At 37.0% G+C, this 27,006-nt stretch overlaps 1 protein-coding gene across 1 annotated transcript in view; it reads left to right on the top strand.

The window, feature by feature from the left end:
- Positions 1-17,213, top strand: part of Bard1 (BRCA1 associated RING domain 1) — a 71,145-nt gene extending 53,932 nt beyond the window's left edge. The window contains exons 8-11 of the mRNA XM_013157779.3: positions 105-237; positions 918-1,010; positions 13,665-13,762; positions 14,767-17,213. Of these exons, the coding sequence (XP_013013233.2) occupies positions 105-237; positions 918-1,010; positions 13,665-13,762; positions 14,767-15,099 (657 nt within the window). The 3' untranslated portion in view covers positions 15,100-17,213. The remainder of the gene's footprint in view (positions 1-104; positions 238-917; positions 1,011-13,664; positions 13,763-14,766) is intronic.
- The last annotated feature ends 9,793 nt before the right edge of the window (positions 17,214-27,006 follow it).

Raw genomic sequence — 27,006 nt, 5'->3', positions numbered from 1 at the left:
GTAATGAAATTCACTCTTCTATCAAGTGAAGTTCTCTGTCTGCTCATCTTTGAATGTACTTCTGTTAATGTATTGCCATGTGGTTTCCCCTTGCTCACTAACAGGTGAATGTCGGGCAGCGCAGAGATGGACCACTTGTTCTCATCGGCAGTGGGCTTTCTTCAGAACAACAGAAAATGCTCGGGGAGCTGGCAGCAATGCTTAAAGCTAAAAAATGCATGGAGTTTGACAGTACAGGTAAGAATTTGGAGTTTTTTTTGGTAGAAAAAAAATTAGGCCAGGGATTTAGCTCAGCGGCATAACTGCCTGACTGGTAAATGTGAGATCCTGAGTATGATTCCTGGTACCAAAATAAATTTTTTTATAAATAAGTAATCTCTTTGGACAGTTTATGTATGCCTTTGATAATTTATGTATGCTTTAATTATTAGAATGTCACTGTATATTTTGGATATTGTAATAAATGTAAAATACTTTATATAATCTATTTATAAACAATTACATAACTTTATAAACAATTATAAACTGTTTGTAAACTAAAGTTAGGAAATGTAAAGTTTGAAGCCTTGTACATATTTTAGGATAGAATACTAAATAGAAGAACACTTTTATGAGTTTACTAATAACAAATTGTACAGTGTAATGCCACAGTTCCTTAGTTATAATTTGAAGATAACAAAACATTTGTGTGTGTTAATGTGCCTTAAGATAAATGGTAATGCTCTGAGTTTTCCTGTTGATGGCCATGTTGGAGAATGATACTAAGAGAAATCTTTTACAGAACTGCAAAATTTTTTTCCTTTGAAGAAGATTCAGATGTGTTATTGAAATAAGTAGTTTTTTAAAAAGCAGGTAGTTACAGAATTTTTGGTTTGTATCTGTCTTGCTTACTGCTTTTTATTTTTTTTACTTCTTAGTGACTCACGTCATTATTTCTGGTGATGAGGCTCAGACTACTCTCAAGTGTATGCTCGGGATTCTCAATGGGTGCTGGGTCCTGAAGTTTGACTGTGAGTACTGAAGTTGGGAGTACTTACAAAATGAATTAACTAGACTCATTTTCACACTTAATTAATTCAGGAACTTAAGCGAAACTTCCTGTTTCTTGTTAGTTTCTATATTTTGAAAAACTCACATTAATGGTGTCACTTAGATGTTCTTAGTAAATGTCCACAAATAAGTCCTGCTTTTAAAATCTACTGAAATACCAAGTATGTTAATAAAGAATAAATGGAGTACATTGTAGATTTTTAAGTCTAATCAGTCCGTATTACTGTTAAATGATGGATTTAACTTAGTGTACTCATGTCTTAAATACACTACCCAATAGTTCAGTGAGATGAAAGTAGTTTATTGCTTACCTTTTATTATTTATAACACATTATCTTCCTAATGGCCTTTCACTCTTGGTTACTCAGTATTTTTAGACAGCTTTGGGAAGTTTCGCCTGCCTTGTCTCCCTGCCTGGGGTGATGGCAGCAGCTGTTCCGTTCACCTTCACTAACACCGTGTCCCCTGTCACCGTGTTGGCAAACACCACCACCTTCCCAGCTGCCGCCCTTCCTCGTGGTCATGTGTGTGGTTTTCTTAACCTTGGATTTTCTGAGATTAAAGCATGATGAAAAAGAATGCTCACGCCTGATTATTTTCTATTCCTCAGTAGCTAATACATCTGCTTTTGATACTGATAGCTACAGTAGGGCTATTTCAGCTCACAAATTGTTTAGGAAAGGCTAGTGACTAAGGAATAACACGGGGAGTCTCATGATGGTGCATTTGAAGTGTTGATCACAGTGGAGGTTATGCAGTGCAAGGCTTCCTGTGTGCTGACATTTCATAGATCCGCACACAACTTGACTGCTCTGGATTGTGCGGTCACACGCAGTCTGCTGGTACTCTGCTAGAGTTGTTCAGTATGCTGGCACTGGACCCTGGAGAAACGGTGCAAGAGCTTTTTACATTTCTTTGCAGCGTCCTGTAACTAAAGAATAGTGAGTATATCTGTTGAAGTTTTCATTTTAAGAAACAAAATTCATTTTCTTAAACTTATTTTCTGGCTTTGTGCTTTAAAGGTTTTATAAGAGAATGCTTGATTTACCAGATCCTAATTATATTGTTAATTTAATCTGTGTTTGGAAGTTGATTTGGTTTGTGAAACTGTTTTCATCTGTGATTGGTGTTTATTCCCTTTTCAAGTATGCTTCCACTTCCTGTGATGGTCTCCACTGATGTCAGGTCCAGTGAAGTGCTGTGTTGAGCAGTGCTGCTCTCTGTTCTCATCCACCTCTTTATTAGTCCCTCTGATCACTACTGCCTTGGGAAGCAGATAAATAATTGGGCTGACTTACCATTTACTTCGGAAAAAAGTTTCTCGTTATGTCTATTTTTGAACATTCTTTTCCTTTACAAGTCTCTGGTAAACATTGAGCTTCAGTGTTTTAAAAACTAACTTAAAATTGCTCCATGAATATGGATTGTTTTCTGTTTTTTTTTTTTTTTTTTTTTTTTTCCCCCTGACAGTACTGGGATTTGAACCCATGAGCTGTGCATGCTTGCCAAGTGCTCTACCACTGAGTCATATCTCAGTTTGATTATGGGTTCTTTTGTACCATATATGTATGCCAGAAACCTGGCCAGTGGTGTATGCCAGAAACCTGGCCAGAGATAGATTTTCCTAATAATGAGGTCTTAGTAATAAAGAAGCCATATGAAATTTTGAATAATAAGATGTCTATCATTTAACTTTCAGTCTAGTTCTTGAGAACATGCTGAACTGGCATTCCATTACATATACAGGCTACATGATTCATTTCCATAAAATCTACCTCTTCAGGAAATGTGAGTTTTGTCAGCTTAATGGCTTGGCTATGTCATTTTTATAGAATCACTGATGAGCTCAAGCTGACTTAATAGTGTGCTACATGGTGATTCTCACAGTAGTGAATAATATCCTCTACTATCAGTGGTTCTTTCAGGATAAAGGATGGATGGATGTCTTATTGAGGTTCATATCTTCATATTTTCTAATACAGAGTTCAAAGAAAAGGAAGTTCAAGGTTTAAGAGAATTTAATAACCATGGAGTGTATAAAAAGAAGGCAAGAACTCTCTAGTACCTTCTTTCCTAATACAGCATACATATGTCTCACAGTTTCTGTATTTTAAGTGCTGTGCATCTCAGTTTGATTTTTAAAAACATTTCAGAGCTATTTATAGCCATCTAAAAATCATTTATTGGTTGAAGAAAGATGAAATAGACTAAAACTTTGAAAGTTAATTGGAAAGATTTATGGCTTATGTTTGAATCTAGATACTGGTTTGCTCAAGGTTAGACAAAACATTTACTAGGTTAACTAGTAAGAAACATTAAGAACAGCTTTTTATGAGATTTTTTAATAAACCAACTGGATTCAAGAGGAATTTTAATCTTTATAGGTAGTTGGTTCATTTAGCAAATTAAAACAAAATTATTCAAAGAGTTTTTGACTCATTGCATCTGTTTGTTAGAAGTTTCTGTTTCTGTTTTGTCTCACTTGAATGATTATTCCTGTGTTCATATGAATAACATCCTGACTTCTACAGTTAATGAACTTAATATAATTCTGAGAATAGGCTGTAATTACCCTGCTCAAATAGTCATCCAGTCTTAGCATATTTAGTTTACAGATATTTTAAAGAATCGTACTTACCTTAAAATTTATAAGAATAGGACCATAGAAGAGCTACATGTCCATCAAGAGATGAAAGGATAAATAAAAAAATAGTGTTTAGGACCAGGGAGATAGCTCAGTGGCACAGTGCCTGCCTGGCACAAGGTCACGAGTTCATTTCCTGGTGCCACAAAACAAAACAAAAAGTGGTATTTATACACATTGGAGAAGGATAAACTTGAATCATTTGTAGGAAAATTGATATATGAAGACCATAATACTAAATGAATTAAATCAGACACACAAGCTTAAATCTCATGGCTTTAAATTACATGAGAAAGTCAGAATGTAAATAAAAATACATGATAATAGGAAAAAGGGATGTGGGTCTTTCACAAAGTGAACATAATCAAGACATGGAAGGAGAGGAGAAGAGAAAAAGGAAAAGAAGGGATGAGAAAAGAAAGAAGATGTGCTGTGTACAAGCCCCCCCTGCCTTGGGGATTATAATCCCTGGGTACTGCAGACATGTACTGATACTCACAAAAGATAGAGAGAAAATGTAGGAAAAAACTAAGTCCTGAGAGGCGGGGAAGGTAACTTAGGGTGAGCATCAGCTTCGCAGGTGGGAGGCGTCCTGACTTCAGTCCCCAGCACCACCATGTGTTTTAAAAGCACTGATCCAGCTTGTGACTGCTTTTTGACACTAATTCCTCACAGGCAACTCACCTTTGTAGAAAGGTAAAAAGTGACTAAAAGGAAAGAGCAGAAGATGTCTAAGTAAGCCATTGTTTCCCTCCCTTGGAGCATAGATAAGACGCAGGTTGCACCGTGAGAGTATGAGCCAGCCTTCTGTGTGGTATTTTTTAGCAATCTATCCATTGAGTGCACTGCTTTGAAATTTTTTGTCCAGTTTCATCTTTTTATTTTTTTAATGAATTCTGCATCCTCATTTCTCACCCCATTGTGTAGGGAGTGCACATGGCTGTCATCGTCTTTGATAATCTCTCCTCCTTCCCTCTCTTGTCTGAGTTTAAATGAAATTTGGGCTGTGGCGGTTGTGCACATCCCTGCACCTGGAGAAACTGCTGAGAAGAGGTGCGAGACGGCGCCTGGCGGACTCCCGTCTGCCAGCCAGAGCGAGGGCACGGCCGGACCGTGTCTTTGTTGTTTTTCCTTTGTGTTTCTGGGGTAACCATGGACCTTAAAAGACAGGCATTAAAGAATTAGTTTATAAGTAACCTCATAGTCAGACTAACAAATCCATTTTCTTCCCTTTCTTTTTCTTCCTGCGTTGCCTAGGTGGTCCTTACTCTCCTGCCCCAGACCCTGAGCAGCTGGCCCTGCAGGTGTCTGCCACCACACCTGGCCACATTCCTGCTTTTCTGTTAGGGTTAAATGGGCCATGGGATCTTAATATCAGTGTGGTTTTTATTGTTATGTAGTAAACTCACTAATTATAAAAAACAGATACGCCATAGCATTTCTATGTGTATTAATTAGGCAAATTAATGCTCACAGGCTTCCACTAAAGATTCTCCATTAAACAATAAAAAAAAAATACAGCTAGGGACAGTTGCAGAAACCTGTAATCCCAGCCTCTGGGAGGCTGAGGCAGGAGGATCACAGGTTTGTGCCCAAGTTGGGGGAAGTTAACAATTTAGTGAGACCCTGTGTCAAAAAAGGAACAAAATACAGTATCCTTTGACCTAATGGTCCCACTTAGGAGAATTTGCCATAAGCAAATAATACAGAGATTAAAAAACGGAAAGCTATTTTCATTATTATTTCTAATGGGACTAGCGAGAGTGACCTAAATATGAGAAAATTAAAACAATTAGAGTGCTTTAATTCTCTGAAAAATTCATTTATCTACAAGACTAAGGTATTATAAAAAGCAGGATTGTATAAATATTAAAAAAAAGTTTTCACTTTTAACAACACATAAATGTAAGTACATACAGGCAAGACAAATAAAAGAAAATGATGGTGGGCTTGTAGGTTACCGAAGAGGCCAGTTTTCAGCCGTTTTTAAAACAGCGTATGCCTGTTTAGTTCAAACTCTGTCCAGACAAATTCACAATTTCAAGTTCTAATACTAATTAAAAAATGTATTTTCTTTTTTAGTGTTTTCCAGAGATTATATAGGTAAATAAGGGCTTTCATCTACAAAAGGGAAATTATTACCTATGCATATAAACATCTCTCACCTGTTACAGCAAGTCTGTTTGTTTTCTAGATCTAAAAATTACATTTTACTATGATTGTTCCTAATCATATCAGAAAATTTTACATGAATCTTTGAACTTTAAGTATACTTCTTAATAAGAACACAGTGTGAGTTTTGTAATCATGAGAATTTGGATGTTAGACTGAGTTTAATCTTCACCCACAGACCGGATGTTATTCATAATGTCAGGTGTCATAGTTGATACTTGAATTGTGCTTATAACGAAAATTCTGTGATGTATTTTGTGATAGAATTTGATTGCTTTTTAAAAAAAATTGTGGTACCGAGACTTGAACTCAGGACCTTGTGCTTGCCAGGCAGGTGTGTTTTGTTTTGTTTTGTTTTGTACCAGAATTGAATTCACAGGCTCACCCTTGCCAGGCAGGCACTGCGCCACTGAGCTGAACCTCCAGCAAGTGCTTTTTGACTATATAAATTCAGCATGTTATCTTAGGATGAAGTGTATTTTTAATATGTAAGTACATTTATAACTAGCATTTTAGGGTTTTTTTTATTCATTTTGATTTGTTTGCTTTGGATTTTTTGGAGACGGCCTCTTGTTATGTAGTTGGGGTTGGCCTTGAATTCACGGCAGTCTTCCTACCTGCAAGCTCCTGAGCACGCACAACCGTGCTTAGCATATTAGTTTCAAAAGTAGCCCCAAAATGATAATTTTAAAGTAATATTTATGTGGAGTCGCAGACTCTTATATTTATATAAGTACATAGCAGTAATTTTTATGATATACCAAGTAGATGTTTATGGTGCCATGACAGGGACATTTAGCTTTTATTTGGGGGTTTCAACCTTCACTTCATTGTCTTCTCACTCTTGGAATTTCATATAATGGGCTTATTTCTTTAATTCTTGTGCTTGCAACTCAATTTTTAGGTTACAGCAAGTAATATAAGTTATTTTTACATTTTTTTCTTTGTTGTAGAATTTCTTGTGAGGTTTTTCTGAAGCTTACTGCTATTGTAGTCTACTTGACTACAAAGCCTACTATAAAACCATTTGCAAAAAAATTTTTGCATTTAAAACCAAAAGCAAATGGATATTGATTTTTAATAGAACAAGAAAAAAATTCTTCAATGGTTTTTATACGCTCTTACCTCTTAACTTTAAAGGCTCAGTCTTACAGCATTCTTGTGAGAGCTTTTCGTTTTGACAGCAAGCAGAGTGATGCTTGTGTATTTTAATGTTTTAAAGGTTTATTGACTGAGTAATTTAATTCTGATGTTCAGTGCTGTTTCAGTTAAAAATACCCAGTAGCTTCCAAAGAATAACGATTTCTTAAAATACGGGTTTACATGTTGCTATAGCTTGTGAGGAGAGCGAGGAAGTTGTGTGGCATTTTCTGCATAGGGTTAATCCCCGCTTTGGATTCCAACAGGTCTCCATTTTGCAGCTTTATTCTGTCAACATTGCATTTGCTAGTCTTTTGTGTAGTGGTGGATTTGGGATCCCTTTTCTCCCATCCCTCTCATCTTTGTGATCTTTTTTTTCTCCTAAAATCAGAAAATGTGACTAAATTTTATATAAGCATGTAAACTCATATGTGGTTCATTCAGCTAAAATGAAAGCATACAGTCCATTGATGTGTATGAGGTAGGAGGCAGGAGGTGAGGGGGGTTACTAGTAGTTAGAATAAAGGACTACATTTACAAGTAGTACACATTCCTCTTTAAAAAAAACTGTGGCCTTGAAATTCATAAGCTGCATTAGCATGCTGAGATTCTAGACTTTGCAGAGTTAGGCAGAGCTACCTTAATGGTTTTGAGTTAATAACTTTGAGTTAAACTGTACTTTGGGAATTGGGCTGCTTACCTATATATAAAGAAATACTAAGATCTCAGGGCAAAAGGAAATGGTAGACAAGATTGGGAATACATCTGGGCTAGACAAATCTCTTTGTTTTAATGTATAGATTGTTCCTCCCATTATTTCTGCAAACTGCTGAGTTTCACTGAGGGTATAACATCTGAGAAGTAACAAGGATGACATGAAGTGATAAACAGTAGTAGTTGATTGATACATTTTAAAGGCCACACTGTTCTGGACTATGAGGACATCCGTGTTACATAAATAATATACTCATGCAGTTATTTTTGTGCAGAGCATGCAGGTTAAGAAAGCTAATAAAGATGTTACCTTGTATCTGCTTCCAAAAGGGAGTAAAAATCTGTCTTTCTGCTGAAGTATTTTGTAGCAGATGATTATAGACTTTATTAAGCACTTATTACAAAAACAAAATAATTTGCTTGAATTTTGAGAGGTCTCTTTAAATTGGTAGAAAATGACTTGTTTTTACCCTTTGATGTATGTATAGAGATTAAGTAATACAGTATGTTTTACTTTGGTTGAGTTAATGACTAAGAATGTTATAAAAATTCTCGTATTTTAAGTGAAAAATAGGGCAAGAATTCCTGCTGAAGTTTGCTTCAGAGGACTACATTTACTTTACTTTTATTGAGTAAATAGAACTTTAAATATCCATTATGTATGCTCATTAAGTAGTTAAGTGTTTGGCTTGTAGATTTCTGGCATTTCATTGATGATATTAATAGATCGTCATTTAAATTGTAGAAAGGTTAAAGCATGTCATTCTAATTGTTTTACTTGTTTAGTAAATCAGTTCGGTTGGCTTTTCTTAAAGAAGGTTCACTAGAAATTGATATGAGTTTGTTATTACAGAAAATGTTCAGTGAGGCTAATGTCTTCATTTTTAAATTCAGGGCACAAGTAAAGAGTGGCAACTTTGACCCCAGTCAGGTTAAATAAACTTGTCCATATTGAAATCAAAGCCAAAAGCATTGTCCCTCTCATGTTACAATCCCTTCTTCCTCTGAAGTAATCAAAAGTTTTTACCATTTGGCAAACATCTTGATCTGTCCTTAATGACGCTTTTTATTGGTCTGTTAAATGCTTATGTGATGTATTGTAAGAGAAACACGATGTATTATGTGTGAGTAGAAAATAGTTGACATTTCCTTAGATGTTTGATTTTAACCAAATGGAGGATATTTGAATTCTCATCTCAGTTGTGTCCCTGGGAAAGCTGCTTAAATCTCTTAGAATTCATGTAATCTATTTGGTTGTAGTCATTCAAGTTGTGATCTCTTAGCTTCCAAAAAAAATTTGCAAGATTTTCTATGCCACGACAGCAACTCTACCAAAAACACTTCGTCACCTTTCAAACATGGTATAGGCTGGAAACTGTTTTTTGGTTTTCAGAGAGAGAAAAAACGAAGCATTTTGTTTTTATTCTCTAATGATCCAGGTGGCAGAGAGTTGGAATAAGAGAATATCAGCAAAATGCATTTGACTCAGTAAGTGTAATTAGAGGATTGGATTATTCTTTTATAGAAGTTTACTGACCACCTGCTGCAGAGCTGGAAATTGTGCTGAGGCGTGTGAAGTAAAGGCCTGGGTAAAGCCACGCTGCCCTCTTGGTGCCCAACATTGTATTTACCACTAATCAACTCTGGTCAGACAGCTGCTGGCACGTTGCTAGGACTACTGGGTTTTAGTATGTTAGTTGTGAGAGTTTAGTCAGCTAAATAGACCTGTAGAATGGTTAATAGGCAGATTAGTTTACCTCTAGTTAGACCTTGGCTAATGGAAGTGCTAATGTTGGCTCCTTGCCTTCAAATGTGGCATAATCCTTCACCTAAAGGTACTGTTATGAATGCTCTTCAAATAGTAGGAAGAAATTTTAGGAAGGAACCTATATGCGTAAGTCATTTAAAAAATGAAAATCATTTATATGTAAAGTTTGCTGAATTGCTAGTATCTTGTGCTGCTAATTTTTTCATGTACGGTGCTTTTTAGTTTTTATTAGAGTACATTTACAGTGTGTAATGCTTATACTCATTGTAGGGAGCTGGTATGTATACACAACACATCTTAATTCTTTTCATTTCCTGTGCCACTGTTGGTATGGAATGAGTATATTCTGTAATGCCAGCAGCGTTTCTTTCTGTTTGTTTGTTGTTTTGTTTTTTTTTTTTTGGTACCGGGGATCAAACTCACAACCTTACACTTGCCAAGAAAGTGCTTACACCGCTGAGCTAAATCCCCAGAGGCAGTGTTTCTTTCTACAGTGCTGTTTTGATCTAGCCAAAAATTTGAGTCTTATTTTTGTAAACATTGAAGTAAGTGCTTTAATATTAAATGTATTAGTTTTTTATTCAGTGAGCAATTTTAAAATGTATTCCTTTAAAAAAGTTTTACTTACATGGAAAACAATAATTTTTATAGGATATTTATAGTAGAATTTAGAAACTCAGCTTACTAAACTGAGGTCAGATGATTATTATATTAAAAACAATTGATCACCAAGTCACAACAAAACCAACAATGTAAGAATCAAGCAGTAGAGAATTATGGATGCACTGAGTGAGTGCGTACGTGTGTGTGTGTGTGTGTGTGTGTGTGTGTGTGTTGAAACTTGAATATACATTCAGCAGTCCTAAGTTAAGGAAAAATTCAGTCTCTTAGCAAACCTTTGTGTTTAGAGATGTAATATTCGGTTATTTTATATATTAAACATCTTGATTCCAAGGCAACTGTGAAGTACTCAGTATACTCACAATCATGCATTTTAGAGCTCAAGGCTTATCTTGCATCCCAGAAAGCTGTATGTAAGTGTAAAATGCATAAGCTTTAGAAAACTGAGTGGACTTGGGTTCCAGTTCCCGCTGTGCCACTCACTAGCCAGATGGCTTTAAGCCAGTTAACTTCTTTGCGCTTGTCTCTTCAAATGGAAGTAATATATACAGTGAATCCGCCTTGTTTATTGATTCTGTGCTTCTAATTTGCCTAGTTGCCACAGTTGCATAATCCCCAAGCTGATACTCACTCTGCCTTTGTAGACATGTGCAGTGGCTCAGACCTCGGTTGCAGGTCCAGGGTGTGGTCGGCTGCTGGGGCCAGCAGGTTGCTGCTTACCATCTTGTTTTCAGGCCCCCACTCTAAACAGATGGCCCCTTCACAGATTTTCTGAGCTATGTTCTGTGCATTTTGTGTGTGTGTGTGTGTTGATTGCACTGTTTAAAACAGCCTGAGTATAGTGGCAGCACTGTCTGATTTTCCTAAATTTAAGAGGACTGTTCCTGTAAGGGGAAGTGTTTGTTGGAGAGAGAAGCTTTGTGAAGGCCCAAATTGTTGACCATCAACACAATAACTAAAGTGCCTTTAAACATAAACACACATTTTAAAAAGGTATGAATCACTTGACAAAAATGTTGGAGGCTTAAGCTCCTAGGAGTCTAACCCTGTGTTCCCCCACAGAGCAGAAGTTCACTATGTACAAATCCTTATTCACAGCGTCTTCATAGAGAATGAGGACTGGAGAGCAGGCATCAACTCTGCCGGCCTTGCGGGCCTTGAGGACATGGACATAACGGAGCTGCTAATCGCAATTCTCATGAAAGTCTTTCCTCAGGGCAAATACACTTGTACCCTTGGCAGTTTCAAGTTGCAGTGGTTATTTCTTAAAAAAAAAAGAAGAAGAGAATAGTTTGGGATTTAAAGAATTTGTTTTTCTTTGTCCTCTCATTTAACCAGAAAATATCATTTTATATTATATTATATTATATTACATTATATACTAACCAGTGAATATTTTATGAATATTTTTTAATTATGGAAAATCCGTGTTTTCAGAGTATTAGATAATATTTATATATTAATGTAACACAGTGTGCTCCTAGGATGAATATTAGATAACATTGTTTTTATAAAATGATATTACTGTGATAGTTTTCTACTAACAAAAATTTATGAGGAAGGTTTCTCTTAGAGGACTTACAGGTGGAAGATAATAAACTTAATATATAAGTAGAATTCTTTTTACATGCTACTTATTTGTGCCCAAGAAAGTAACAATAAAACATCTTGATGTGTGTTTTCCTAATGATATTGTACTTCTTTTAACATTAAATTATTCCATTTTATATTTAGTTCTATAAAGGGCTAAAAAAAAAAAACCCTCTACCTGTACACTGTTTCCACTTGTAATTTTGAATCCCACTTCATTGTTTCATCCAAAGCATTAATATTTCCAGATTATTTGATTGGCAACTGGCTTTTCTAACATTTAGAATAAAATTGGTTCTACCTTGTTTCAAGTTCTTTAAATTTTTGGACAAGAGTAAGGAGTTTCTGTCATCTTACGTATCATAACTTGAGCTCATCTCAGTGGTAAATAAAAGAATCAAACAGCATTTCAAATTAAGCATCCAAAGCTAAAGCCTTCAATTTTAATGAATGTTTGGATTAGATTGTGGGAACAGGAAGTAGCAGGAAACAGCAGGAACACAAAAAATGAGTAAGAATTTGAACTTTGACTCTGAAGTCTTATATAGGATTATCCTTTTTTAAAATTTTGTTTCTAGAGGCTGGAGATTTAGCTCAGTGGCATAAGCACCTGCCTTGCAAGCAGGTAGTCGTGAGTTCGATCCCCGGTACCGATAAAAAGGAAAAAGACAAAAAAAAATTTTGTTTCTATCCTCATGGAGTTTTCTCAGTGATAAACCTGAAGTTTTTGGGTAAGTGACCTCAAAGACAACAGCAAGTTCTCCGAGTTTTGTTTGTAAAATGAAGATAATTTATCGTAGAATCATTTCTAAAACACTTCTTGGATTTTATCCCTAGAAGCCTGGCTTTATTTTATTTTGTTTGCATGAGCAAGGAAGCAAAGACTGAAGGAATTTATTTATTTTTCTTTTTGTTTTGGTACCAAGAATCAAACTCAGGACCTTGCGGTTGCCAGGCTGTGCCACTGAGCCCTCCCCCTGGGCCAAGGATTTTAAAAATTATCCCAGAACAAATAACTGGGATTACTGTCAGTTGACCTCAGATCTCATTTAGTTATTTGCCATCTTAAACTAAATCTTAGATGAGTTATATGTTATCAGACTCTGAAGCACGATTACTGTCTGTACATCCCATAGTTCCTACCCTCAGTGGCAGCCTCTGGATGAAAGGTCTCTTTCCTCGCTTCATGGCATTTCTAGGATTCAGACTGTTGGTGCTGTCAGCTAATGGGCCAGCTGCGGGCGCCCTCCCCAGGCGCAGGGTAGAGGTGTGACTCCCAGCTGCCCCAGATGTGTGCTCTCTTTGTTACTCTTGTTTTTTTTAACACCTGAAACTGGGTACAGTTACCCGAATCGGAAGAATGTTCTTTTTCCTGTGAATCCAAACCAAACCTTCTTGGAAGTAGTGACTGCATTGTGAAATCCCAAGGAGTCCAAGTCTCTTCCCTGCTGTTCAGAGAGGTGTTGTGTGGCCCTGTCACACAGCCAGCTCAGCTGGGTGCCATGGCCAAAGCGCTTTCCTTGTGTTGGGGCAGATTATGGTCTGAGACGAGGGTAAACTTGGGCATTCAGGTAAGCGCTCAGTTGAGAGTGTTGTGTGCTAGACTCAGACATGAATTTATTATTTGCCTTAATTTTGGTAATTGCTGTTAGGTAAACTGGCAGATTTCATTCTTGTGTTTTAATACTGTCCTGGGTTAGGCTTTTCATAAAGGACATTAAAAGTAGTGGTCAATACTAATTCATTGCTTAATCCTCTGAAGGAAAGTTTTAAGTTTTCTTCATACAGAGGTCCAATTTCATTATATTTTCTCACGGTGTAAGAGTTCTATTTCAGAATACAACTTAGATCACTCATGAAGAAGAAAATAAACATTGATTGTGATTCATTTTAATGAGAGAAATAATGCTTATTTGATAGTGGTTTTTTTATTTGTCCTTTTTTTGTTTTTGTTTTTGTTTTCAGGGGTGAAAGCATGTCTACAAAGAAAAGTCTGTGACCAGGAAGAAAACTATGAAATTCCTGAAGGTCCACGGAGAAGCAGGCTCAACAGAGAACAGCTGGTATTTTCTTTTTGATACTACTTTCCTTGTTCTCATGACTTCGTAGTATTGCACCAGAAAAAACTTTCTGCCCTTTCAACAAGTACAGGTGACTGACTGATTAAAATTTTAATTGTGCTTATTTCAAGCACTTGATTCTAAAAGATGATCACAATGTGCAATAAAATCCAGAAGGTAATAATTTCAGATCGTTAATGGACTTTTGGCATCTTGAACATTCCCATAAACCTTTCAGAACTTGACGTACATCTCAGATACAGGAAGTAGCTTGCAAGAAGACTTACAGCTGCTGCTCGGATTCGGTAACCAGATGTCTTTATTGCCACATAGTGCTGTTTTAATGGATAATGTTCCATTATCCTGTTGAGATAGATACTTACGTATATGAAGCAGTGAAAGTTTTTCATAGGAGGGATTGTGCAATTTTATTTTTCCGCGAAGCACAGTGGTAGTGTACAGCTGATCGGATCCCTTGCCTTCTCATCATAATCGGTCGTGCCGCCTTAGAGAACAGAAGTTGGTAGTACGTAGGAACCTGAATATAGATGGGCAAACTGGATGGTCTGTCCAAAAGCTATTACTGTGACATTCTGATTAAATTTAACCTGCTATTCCTGAAGCATACTTCAGACATCCTAGGAAACTTGGTGTTCCAACTCCTACCCAGTGTATGTAAGTATCTTGACAAAGAAATGTGATGAACAATTGTTTTTGTCTTTTTTTAAAAAAAATATAGAGCACATGTAAAATTTTAGAACCCTAAAAATGACCTGAGCTAGTAACTCAACCTTAGGAAGAAAAAACTGTCTGTAGGAACCCTTATTTGTGTAAGTAATTTTCTTGATCCACTTATTTCAGTTGTGAAATACAACTTGTGACAGCAGCTCATAAAGTAGCTTCTTAATTGCTTTTGACTATTGTTTTTATTTCCTTTATTTGTTTGCAGTATTTTAAAATATTTTGATCTACATCTAACAGGTTTTTTTTTCTTCTTGTTATTTCAGTTGCCTAAGCTGTTTGATGGCTGCTACTTCTATTTTGGGGGAAACTTCAAGCATCACCCAAAGGATAACCTCATTAGGCTGGTCACAGCAGCAGGAGGCCAGGTCCTCAGCAGAAAGCCCAAGCCAGACAGTGATGTGACCCAGACCATCAACACGGTTGCCTACCATGCCGACCCCGAGTCCGACCAGCGCTTCTGCACGCAGTATATCATCTATGAGGATTTATCTAATTACCGCCCAGAAAGGGTGCGGCAAGGCAAAGTCTGGATGGCTCCTTCCAGCTGGTTCATAAACTGTGTGATGTCCTTCAGGTTACTTCCTCTAGACAACTGAGTTTGATGTCAAATGAGCATTTCATATTAAGCTTGCACAGTATATGAGAGTTGAGCCGTGGCAATTTGTTATTCATGTTTTTACAGGATAGGTAGAGTCAGTCATATTTTTTCATTTTATGAAAAAAAAAAAACATGTCAGATTAGAAATTCATTCTGTGTTTATCAGTTAGGTGCTGGGATTGCTTTCAAAAATTCTTGGACCGGGATTTAACTCAGCGGCATAAGCACCTGCCGGGTCATGAGTTCAGTGCCCAGTACAAAAAAAAAAAGTTCTTTTGGGGGTTGGGGTTCCACCTTAGTGGAGCACCTGCCAAGCACCTGTAGCATCCTGCGTTTAATTCCTCACACTGCAAAAACGTGTTTTTCCTTTTAAAGCTGATGTTTGTTTTATTTCATCATGTCTTTCTACTCTTAATTATCAACTGTCAAAGATTGAGAGAGGCTATCAGAGCTGTTGTTAAATCTGTAAATGATACTGGTAGTATTTCAACCATTTAATGTTCTCTGATGAAAAAGTCCAAACCTGCCACCAGCAACAATACTTGCCATCCTTCAGGAAGCAGAATATTGTCAAATTATTATTCTGGCTTTATTATAATGAGAAAGAGTACTCGATCTAAGTGTGCTGCTGTAGGTGTTAAAATTCTTCTCTCCTTTGTAACCATCTGTATTTTACATTGTTCTTAATTTCGCAGTGTGTTTGATTTTTATCCCTTTTAAAAAGCTTGTGTATTCATTAAGCAATCATGTTTTGAACTTTAACATTGTTTCTTGGCAATGAAAATCAATAGTAGGCTCATAGTACATAATTTCTTATTGTGTACATTTACTTATTACCTGTAGCTGTTTGTTTATACTGTATATGTGTGTATACTTTATTATTTCTGTGACATATTTCAATATTAGCATTTCTCAATGTCTTACTAGAAACTTGTCAATCAAATGTCAGTACATCAGATTAGAAGCATTTTGTCTGGTAGATCGTGCAAGGGAAGGAGCGTAGGGCCATGCGCATGCTCAGCATGTGCTCTCCTCAGCTACACACTAGCCCAGTCTCAGTTTCTTCATAAAGTTTTTAGAGGGGTAGGCAGAAGCTGGAGATTGCTTGATTTAGGACAAGATTTTGCCCAGATTATACAGAAGGCCATAGCAGTCAATGTAGAGGAAGGAGCGAGAAGGACTTGCTCTGGATACCAAAGTCTGGGTGAGCTATGGACTGTGCACCGCCTGGCAGTGGCCTGTGCCGAGCAGCTGACACATCTGCTCCCCGTGTTCTTACTGTGCGTCCACAGGGCTGGGCTGAAGCAGAATTCTTTCATAAGCCTTTGCTAGCAATGGAATGTCTTTATGGTGTGAAGGCTTAGGGAACTGAAACCTACCAGTTTTGTCTCTTGAGCCAGCGGAGCGTAGTCTGATAACCACTGCACTAAATATCCCCAGTTTTAAAATATTTGACAGCCTACATTTAATCAGCATTTTAAGGTCTGCTTAGTTGAAGCTTTCAAATTCTGTTGATCATTTGAAAATACATTTTACCTCAAGTCCTTTGTCATATTTTTCATATCAAGAAATACTATGTGAACAAAACATTGTTTCTTTTTTTAATCTAGAATAAATTAGCTCTGAAATTTCCTCTAGAACCATCATTGTGTTCATGCCACATTTCATCCTGATAAAGGATGATGAACACCATTGCGCCCAATGAATCTGAGGAGTTAGGTAAAGTCTGCATTACATAATTGAAGACCATGGGATTTTTATCGTTTTTGTTACGTAAATGATTTTAAGTTGCTTTCTCTTGCCTTCTAGGTCACAGTCCTAGACAACTGTGTGTCTCTTACGTGCTACTGAATTCTAATTTTTAAAATTCATTTGGGATTTCCTGCTTACACTGTTTGGTTCATTTTCTTAGTTTGTCCTCTCTGTGTTTTTCTTTTTTTCCCGTACTATTATTTCCTTACATCTTTGTTTTGACAGTAGTTGGTTTATGTTAAGCTCTTGAAATTTATAATTGTACTTATTGTGTAAAAGTGTTGTAATTATTTTCATTTTTTAATCATAGAATCAAGCTTCCTTATTGTTTACAATAAATCATTATTAAAGTTACATGCATTTTCATGGATCTGTATGTTTTATAAAAGTCGCTTATTCTGTCTACTAAAGAATGAGATTTTAGAATGCCTTGTGAGGAAATCTAGCTTCCTTTTTGAACATTAACATTTTTAATTTTGAGTAGAAATAACTTTTAACGTATATTAGCTGATATATTACATTGAATAAATAATTCTGAACACAGTGAAACTCTGATAATGTAGAATCAGTGTTGTTGGTTACACGGTGATTCTTTTATGATTCTGTTCGTGGTTGGTAGATTTCCCACGTGTTTCATGTGGCTGTTTCCTGGTTCCGCCTGCCCGGCAACTTTTCCCCTTCGCCCCTGACTGCCGTTGCTTTGAGACTGTTCTGTCTCCACTAGTACTTTATCCTGTTTTTTTCTGACTTGCTAAAAAATGGAAACCAGGTAAGAAGTATATTAAAATTATGACTGAAATAAGGATGGATATGAGTGTTGTTGTGAGGGTTTTAGTGATTTGCGTGAATCAGATACACATATTTTAGAGGACATAGTTTGCCATTTATTTCATCTGTTTCAATTTCCTTTCATCCTCTGTGAACTTGGTAGTTGGATGACGTGGGTCCACGTGAAGATTGTGTTTTGAGAATAAAGATTCAGCCGGGGAGCACAGAGAGGGAGTGTCACATTAGAGGTTCTTATCCTGATGTGTATAGAAAAAGTTATTTTAAAGGATTGTAGTGAAGACTTTAGTATGGTCACAAATTCCTATTCTGTTCCCTAACAGAATATACTAAAATGGCATGAAACAATAACTAAAAGTCACTATTTGTTTGAAGTTTAATTATGAACTTAATGCGTTCATACGTCAACTCCTTTGAAACGTGCACACATCACAAACTACCTAATAAAACAGTAGTTCAGTTGAGAATTCGATTGTCTTTATTCAATTAATAAGTTATATTTGGCTTTATTCAATTAATAAGTTATATTTGGCTAATTAAGTTGCATACTCTGTTATGAACTAGGGATTATTATTTGTGTAGCTTCTGAAGACACATGGTCCAGTTTTTGGTGCCTAGAGATTTTTGTTAGAGTAGGCATGTGAGAGAGAGAATACTGGGTTAGTCTCACAGATGAAGGTTTGGTGACTGACACCAGCCACTGAGTCAGATCCAGCACAGGCTTTATTTCAAGCCAGTCAGAGTTCCACTTGTTAGCCATCTCTGCTTTACTTACCCACTGTGCTGGTAAACAGTGATGAATGTGCTGTCTTGTCACACAAATGGCAGAATGTACTGAGCACATACGCTGAGCAGGGTGGTTCGGTTTAGAAATGTATGTGAAAGCAGCGCCTGCAAAGGGAATTTGGGTAGCACAGTTTGTCTCCATCCTGAATAGTCCTGGCTGCATCTCTCACCCAGTTGATTGCTTACTGTCACGCCTAAGCTTAACTGATGGCAAGGCTTTTCTTCTCGTCAAGCTCTCCCATCTGGAGCCTCTCCTGCCTGATCAGCTCCAATCGTCTTCAGCTTTTGTTGCCTGAGTGGATGTACCGTGGGTACCCAGATTGCTTAGGCCTCTGCACATGGGTGATGCACCTTCAGCAGCCCAAGCCTGGCTTCCCTAAGTCATCCTCTGTCATCATCAGAGACCTTTACTGCCTCTGCTCGAGCCCTCCCTTTGATGTTCTTGGAATAAATTCACGTTTCACCTTCACACATCTCTCTCAAAATTTTCTTTTAAACCTTGTCTACCTTTACTTCATAATTGTGAGATTCAGATTTTCATTATCAGTACCACAAAACTGTCAAAACCACTCTCCATTTGCCTGTGGATTATTAAAATAATATGACATATATTCTGCCATGGAAATAAAAAATTAATCAGTTTTACTGCTGTGACTACCTCACAGTTTGGAAACAACTCTGCTTATGAAGGTATAACAGAGTTACTATAAAAACCTTGCATAGTTCAAAAAAGCACAAGGAAAGGAGCTCTACGTACAGGCACCGTAAGCCGATGACTTGTTCTTCGTGGCCTTCATACTGTAAAACTCACTGAACACTGTTGAAAGTGTGCGTGTACTTAACATGCACCGCAATCCCTGTCTCTGTATTCTCATTCATTCTGTTAGTTGCGCTCTGGAAATATGGGCTTAACCCAAAACTCAGGAATAACAACTCTTAGCGGTCTTCATTGTTTGTTAAAGCAGCTGTCGATATCCATGGCGTGGAGTGGGGGGTTTCAAAGACCACTGTCCCCGGCAAGATTCCCAAATCCACGGATACTGAGGTACCATACAAAAAGTGGTTTAGTTCACTGCGGAGGAGCCTTTGAGTTTTTTGAGTTTGAGACCAGATTGGGCAACAGCAAGATCTTGTTTCCAAAACAAGCAAGGAAGTAACATGGTCTAGTTGCATAGAATCTGTATACATGCTCCTGTGTTGTTTCACCTCTAGATTACTTAAAATACTCAGTGTAATGTAAATGATACACAGACAGTTCTTATACTACATTGTTTAGGGCATAATGATAAGATTGTGCTCAGTATAGGTTTTTTTTTAAATTTTGAATATTTTGAACCTGCTCTTGGTAGACTTGATGCAGAGCCCATAAACACAGAAGACTGACTAGCTTTATAGTGAAGAGCTTCAATCTTGGTTGTGCTTGTACTTCCTATTTTCTCATGTAGCTAGATGACCTTTTGCATAATGTCAAATAATTGTATTCTGTCAACAGGATATTTCATGATTTCACTGAATCCAAGTCATTGAATATTTGGATTATTTCCATTATAGACAAATCTAAAATCTTTGCAAGAAGTTTTGGTGAAGGCGCGGTGCTTCTTCAGTATGTCAAGCTGTTAGCCCATGTCTGTGAGCTGTACAGGATGCAACACGTGTTCTGCACGTTGAAATTAAGACCTGTCGTTAACACTTAAAACATAAAAATTAGAAGATGAGCTTTCATTGATTGCTATGATTGCCATAAGCTGATTAGACATTGCCTGTAGTGTTTAGAGTGCTCCTGCCCTTGTGGGTTAGGAGCTAACCAGGAAAACGAGAAGACACTGGCATTGGGATGTGACCATACGGGTCACCTCGGGTCATCTCTCGTGTCACAGTGAGGAGCCAGGATCTCTCAGAGTGCTAGGGACTCTCCCGGGATGAGACCTCCCTGAAGGCGGAGGGCCCCTCCAGTTCTTTCCCTGCATCACGCCGCCTGCCAGGGCCCACAGTAGTGTGTACATGGGAATGTAACCAGATATTTACTCATTTGAACTTACCAAACTATCCCAAGATGACAAGAAGAGGAGTGGTATTCTACACTTCCTGTAACCTCCGCCTCCCTCTTGACAAACACTACCCATTACTGTTTTGAGACCAAAAAGAAAGTATTTTTCTCAGTTCTTGTTTGAGTAACAAGTAATAGGTCCAGTTGGTTACCAGCTGCAATTTATCATCACTGGTGAAGTCATGCTTCAAAACAAGTAATTTTTGAGTTGGGTGCTTATTTTCTTCTACAGCACACCAGAAGCATCAGGTACACTCCAGGAGGTTACTATGGCTCATGCAGAGACTGCTGGGAGGCCGTGCTCCCTACCCGCGGAGGGAAGGGGGTGACCAACACACCTACATGTCCTCTCAAGATGGAGAGATGAACAGAGGGGAGGAATTTCCCACACTGGGAAGTCGGTGCTCTAGCACTTTTTATTGTTGGAATTACACCATTTTGACATAGTATTTCTGATTCAAGCACCTACTTCAGTGGAAAGTGTGTGTGTGTGTGTGTGTGTGTGTGTGTGAGCGTATGTGTGTTTCACTACATGCAGTTACATATTCTGTATGTTGGCCCACGGAGATTGCTCAGCTGCATAAGTGCCTATCTGGCAAATACTAAGTTTGATTCCTGGTACAAAAAAAAAGCATATGTTATATATGTAAAGTCTGAGGCTGTTGTACCTATTCTAATCATTTTCCTTTTTCCATGACTACTGAAGTTCTGTCACCTGGTAGTGAATTCACGTTATTTTTCTGCCTCTGAAATGAATGACTAGTACATTTGGTGTTTAAATTGCATTAAGACAATAAATCCTGAAAAGTAAATGAAGTCTGGAGATTTTTTTCTGTTGACCGTTTGTGGATACATGACAGAAAGCATGAAGAGCAAGCAATTGACTTTTCAGTAAGGACTCTCAGGATGCTATGCAGCATTTCACATGTATATAATTTAAATCTGTTTTTCTTAAAAATATAGACCTGTTTTAACATTTTAAAAGGAAGTTGAACAGAAGCCTGATATGATTCACTGAGTAGTCGGTATATTTATTGTACAAATATTTATTGAGAATCCACAGGATATCATTTTGAATGAGACACGGCCACAGTCCTCAATGGACTCTATCCCCTGGTAGAAGAACCAGGAGGAAACGGTATGCCTTCACCATTTTTGTCAAGGGGAGCCCCTGTAGCCTTCTAGAGACACCCCACATTGGACACCTACATGCCAGTGGACATTGTGACGTTAAGATACACTCAGTCTACATTGGATATGTGGCTTTTGGTAGAACCACTGAGTGTTTGCTCTGTATATAATCCATGTATTTTTCAGAAAGGCACCTACGACTTACCTTAGAAGCAAATGGATTAATATTCACTGTGATATGTACTAAGCATTTTTAAAAATTCCCCTTGAGTGATACTTCTAGTCTTTTGCAGAAGAGAATGACATTTTATCAATATTTTATTATAGAGTATTTTTCTCTTTAATTAGGAATTCAAGTCAGGAACAGGAAATGCAACCTGCTGAAACCATGAATTACAAATGAGGTGCTTTTTTTGCTACCCATGTTTAATTTGCTAAGTTAGCAAATTTAATCTGAATATAATTTAAACAGTTAAATCTATACAAGTTTATTTCATCTACCTTTTTAAGAATACATTTTTAATATTCATGCTTGTTTCCTATTCAGATGGAGTCCTTAGAAGGGAGAGTTTTTAAATGTCGGGATGGTTTTTAGAATTGGATTGTTGGCATTTAAAATTTTTATAACAAAATAATAAAGTCCAATTGCACAAAGCGGATTTAGATTCAAAGGTTTGTATCTAGTATGTCTCAGTCTCTGCCTAGAAACCACCATTTTGTACTCCTTTATCTTGGCATTTACCTTCTTTATAGTGTGTCCATATTGAATTCTCTTGATTCCTCCATTTTAATATTTCTTGATTTCCTATCATGGTAGATTATGATTTTGGTGCTCAAATTCATTCTCTGTCTCTTTCCTTCCCGATAGATAATTTAAGCCTCTTTCTGAGTTTTTACCATGATGACAGTTAATTACTCTTTCAAGTTATTTATAATGATTTCATTTCCTTTTTTGGTAAACAATGTTCTTCTTAGCTATTTTTTTTTTTTTTAAATCGGTACCAGGGATCGAACTCGCGACTGTGTGCTTGCAAGGCAGGGCATATGCTGCTGAGCTAAATCCTTGTCCCCTTAGCTACTGGTTTTTAAATCTATAATTTTCTGAACCCGTGTAAGTGTAATATTTTTTAATCATCTGTGTAAGTAAAACTCACAACATTTTTTTTTTTTCCTCAAAAGAAACCTGTATAGATAGTGTTAGTTTTCTGGCACAATAGAGAAGCAGAATGTAAGAAAAAGTAAAAGTGGCCTATTTATATAAAGGATGTAGAGAGGAGCCCATGACCAGCAAGGGTTTGGCTTTTCCTCTGCCCAGGTACGGGGCTGTGGACTGGATATGGTGCTTGGGACGGGCAGTGATGATGCAGGAGGACCTGACTGGAATTTTCTTTGTGTGCACTGGGAAAGGAAGGAGGAAGCTGTGATTGAGGAAGGAGGAGGGGTGGCCATCAGGGTAAGCATCCCCATTTGGCCTGCCACCAGGTTGCACTGCCACCATAATGTCCTGTAATTTATTTTAGGGCAAAACTCAGATAATAGACAGTTTTAGTATTTCCTGAAAGTGTTCGTTCATCCTGAAGTCCTTTGTCTTCCAGTTCTGATCCTGACTTCTTGCCTGGGTTTCATCTGGGTCTCCCATTTTCCAGACCCTGGGAAACAAACGCTTTTCTTCTTTATTGGATTCGTATTTTCTGTTTTATATCCACATTTTGTTGGGCTTTATTTATCTGCCACTAAACTCATGGGAATGCAGCCAGTAAATATTTTGTCTGGAGAAGAGTTTCATTCTGCATTGCACCTTACTGGCTTCCATTAGTTGTCCGGGGCAGTTTTTTCCCCTCAGTGGGACTCCTGGGTTGGTCACCTTTTTCTTTTGGTCTGTGTGTTAGATGCCTGTTGCGCTGTGGTTTTCATCAGGTTGCTCATGTTATTTCAGTGTGGTTTCTAAACAGAAAAAGGCGATCCATGGAGCACTACATTTAGCATCCTTATCCCGTCTTTTAAAAACCAATTTTCTCCCTTTTGTATGTACATTATTTAATGGTGCTCTAGTCTCCTACTGCCTTGTGAAAATAATTTACATTGTCTTCAGAATGTACAGACTCACTCTTTGAAAGAAATATTTGACAAAATAAGGCAAGTTAGTTATGTGGATCTTGGGACACTTTACTAACAAAGCAGCCAAGATTTTCTATTCCAAATGGGCCATTAAAGATGTTTGTCAATGAATGAGTCATCCGGTGCCCTGCAAAGGCCAATGATTCTATCCCCATTTCTCTGTATACAGAATATCCATAGATCATCTTAGCAGCAAGCCCTTCTATATGATTCCTAGCCAGACACTTGTCTTTAGGGAATATGATTGTGCAGATCTTTATAAATCATATAACCTAAAAGCAAAGGTAGTGTTAACAGAAGACCTTCTAACATGCAAACATCTGACATCTCTGTGTCAGAGGCGATGAAGACTCTTTTAAGAGACAAAAAAGGAAACTTAGATAATGACACAAAAAAATAAAGCTATCAATTGATGGTGACCAGCTGGATATTTGGGGAGATGGGATATCAATTATAAAGTCAACCGATATCTTAGGAGAAAGAGGAACAAATTGAAGTATTTCTAATGGCTGTATGTTTTTGACATAAACTTAAGAACTGGCAAGTATGCTATTCCTTCTCACTAAAAGATGAACTTAATAGGTTTGTATTTTCATCTGTAAGAAAATATAGCCACTCAAATTTCATTATTCTCATACGTATACGATGGGGGTTGGGGCACTAAATCACATAGCCCCATTTAGGTGGTAAGTAAAACATAGAAATATATTTAACTGGTTAACTCAGAATATAAATCCTATAATAATTTTTGATGTAAAGGAATTCATACAATAAAGAGGAATTTAAGAGATGAACACATACCTGATAGGATCATCTCAACTAAAATTGTCAGCCTGTGCTTAATATCAAGAAATAAATGGCCTTGCACCGTTTCCTTTCCTTGTTTTAAAACTTCCAAAATTTTGTTTCATTATAAATCATTTCCAAGTGTACATGAACATCATGACCACTGCAAATAGCACCCTAAATCAGTTGTCATCTGGTTTAAAATATTGCATCACCTGTAAGCTGAAAGACTATAGAACTGGAGCCCAATAATTTATATCTCTTTATGACTAGATTTTTCTGTCTTTTTTCCCTCTATCTTGTACTTGGGCATTTCTTTCTGGCTAACTGGTCACTAGGTGTTTTTATAGGGTCTTTTTTTGATGAGAAGGCTTCTGTCTCCACCCTAGGCACACATACTGAGTAGAAGATTGATTGCATTGTCTTTTGCTTACTATTGCTATTTTCTTCCTTCTGCTGGACTTCCATCCACGCAGATGCCATTATGTGGCTTCAAAATTTACTCAGTGTTACTATCAAATGTTACCAAAAGTTTTGTTTTTGGATACTGGTGAGACTCAATGGTCCTTTGACTCTTACTAACAAAGGAAGTATGCCCTAATTTGTTTAACCTTAAAACAGGGACTATAGAGTAGTCCTACAAGTGAACCCCAAAAGGGTTGTGTGCCTACCACAATCTGATACTGTTTTTATTGCTTTATATGTATTCTCATAACAATCTTCATTGGGAGGGGACTACTTTTGTTCCATTTTAAAAATAAAAAAAACAAGCTCTAAAATTTTAAGTAACTTATCCAAGGTCATAAAAGTTGTTTTAGTTTTGCTGAGAATTGAACTCAGAGTTCAAGCTATTAACTGTCACACATTTCTAAACTTAGATGTGGCTACAGAAGTCAGCCCTTGAGCTCACTGAACCAACCGCCAGAGAAAATTGATTGAGTACATGTGAGGCAACATATATGCTATAGTGTTTAGTTTTTATTTTACAAAAAGATTAAAAGAGGCATAACAAAATAGGTCAGAACAGAACAATTTAAGCAACACGGTGTTTCACCACAAGACAACCTGACATAACAGTAGCGACTGTAGTGTCTCTTTCCTTGAAATATTTGAGTATATCTTCATATACTGTAGTATAAAATATAACAAGACAGTGTAAAACCATTCAAGGGAATGAAAGTATTACAGGGTATTCAAAACCAACTAACAGAAAATGAACAATGGTTACTATATTATCTCCGTGTCCATAAACAATTTTGTTTATACTATCACATATAATAAAATCCAAAAAGATGCAACGTGATAAAACCAATGGAGACAGAAGAACAAAAGCTTGGTGTGACTTCAAAATAAGGTGATATTAAATCAGCACTAGCTATTATAACGTGTTTTCTTCAAAATAGCTGTTCATACCATCACAGACCATAAAATCAAACAATCCAGAATAAAACCATTCCAACTAATGAATGAAAACATTATAAGGCTTCAAAGCAATGTAATGGGTAATCATGATTACCACATACTTTATGTATTCTTACCATTTATTACACGAGGGAAACAATTCGGTATGTATACATGTGAGTCTGATTTATTTTGCTTATGAGTATAGTCTCAAGCTACATCCATTTATTTATAAATATCTCAATGTGATCATTCTTTATAGCTGAGTAGTACTCGGTTGTATAAAAATATCACATCTTTTTTATCCATTTCTCAGTTGATGAACATTTAAGTTGTTTCCAAGATCTGGCTATTACAAATTGTGCTGCTATAAACATGGGTGCACATATATCACTGTGGTACAATGTTTTCAGTTTTCTGGGAATATGCCTAGAAGTGGAATAGCTGGAACAAATGGGATTCCAATCCCAGCTTTTTGAGAAATCTCCAGACTGACCTCCACAATGGTTGCACCAATCTACACTCCCACCAACAGTGCAGGAGAGTTCCTTTTTCCCCACAGCCTCTCCAGCATTTGTTGTTGGTAGTTTGCTTGATCCTGGCCATTCTTTCAGGAGTGAGATGGAATCTCAGTGTGGTTTTAATTTGCATTTCTCTAGTGAGTAATGATGATGAATATTTTTTCATGTATTTATTTTCTATTTGTGTTTCTTCATCTGAGAAGTGTGCATTCATCTCAGATGCCCATTTTTGGATTGGATCTTTGAATTTTGGAGGTCTGATTTTTTTAAATTCTTTATGTGTTCTACACAGAAGTCCTTTGTCTGAGGGACAGTTCACTATGATTTTTTTTCCAATTTGTGGGTTTTCTTTTCACTATGCTGGAGATTTCTTTTGATTTGCATAAGCTTTTAAATAAGACATGATCCTAGTTATTGAAGTATTTCTTGTGGGTTTGAGTCCTGTTCATGAATTCCCTACCTACTCCTATGTCTTCAAGGTTTTTACCCAATTTGTCTTCCAATAGATTTAGTGTTTCTATTTTAATATTCATATCTTTGATCCATTTAGATTTTAATTTAGTACATGTTGATAGGC

This window comes from Cavia porcellus, unplaced genomic scaffold (genome assembly GCF_034190915.1).
Source record: "Cavia porcellus strain 051 isolate PalLab524CR breed Dunkin Hartley unplaced genomic scaffold, mCavPor4.1 scaffold_26, whole genome shotgun sequence".
Lineage (NCBI taxonomy): Eukaryota > Metazoa > Chordata > Mammalia > Rodentia > Caviidae > Cavia > Cavia porcellus.
This window is presented reverse-complemented; position numbering and strand designations above follow the sequence as displayed.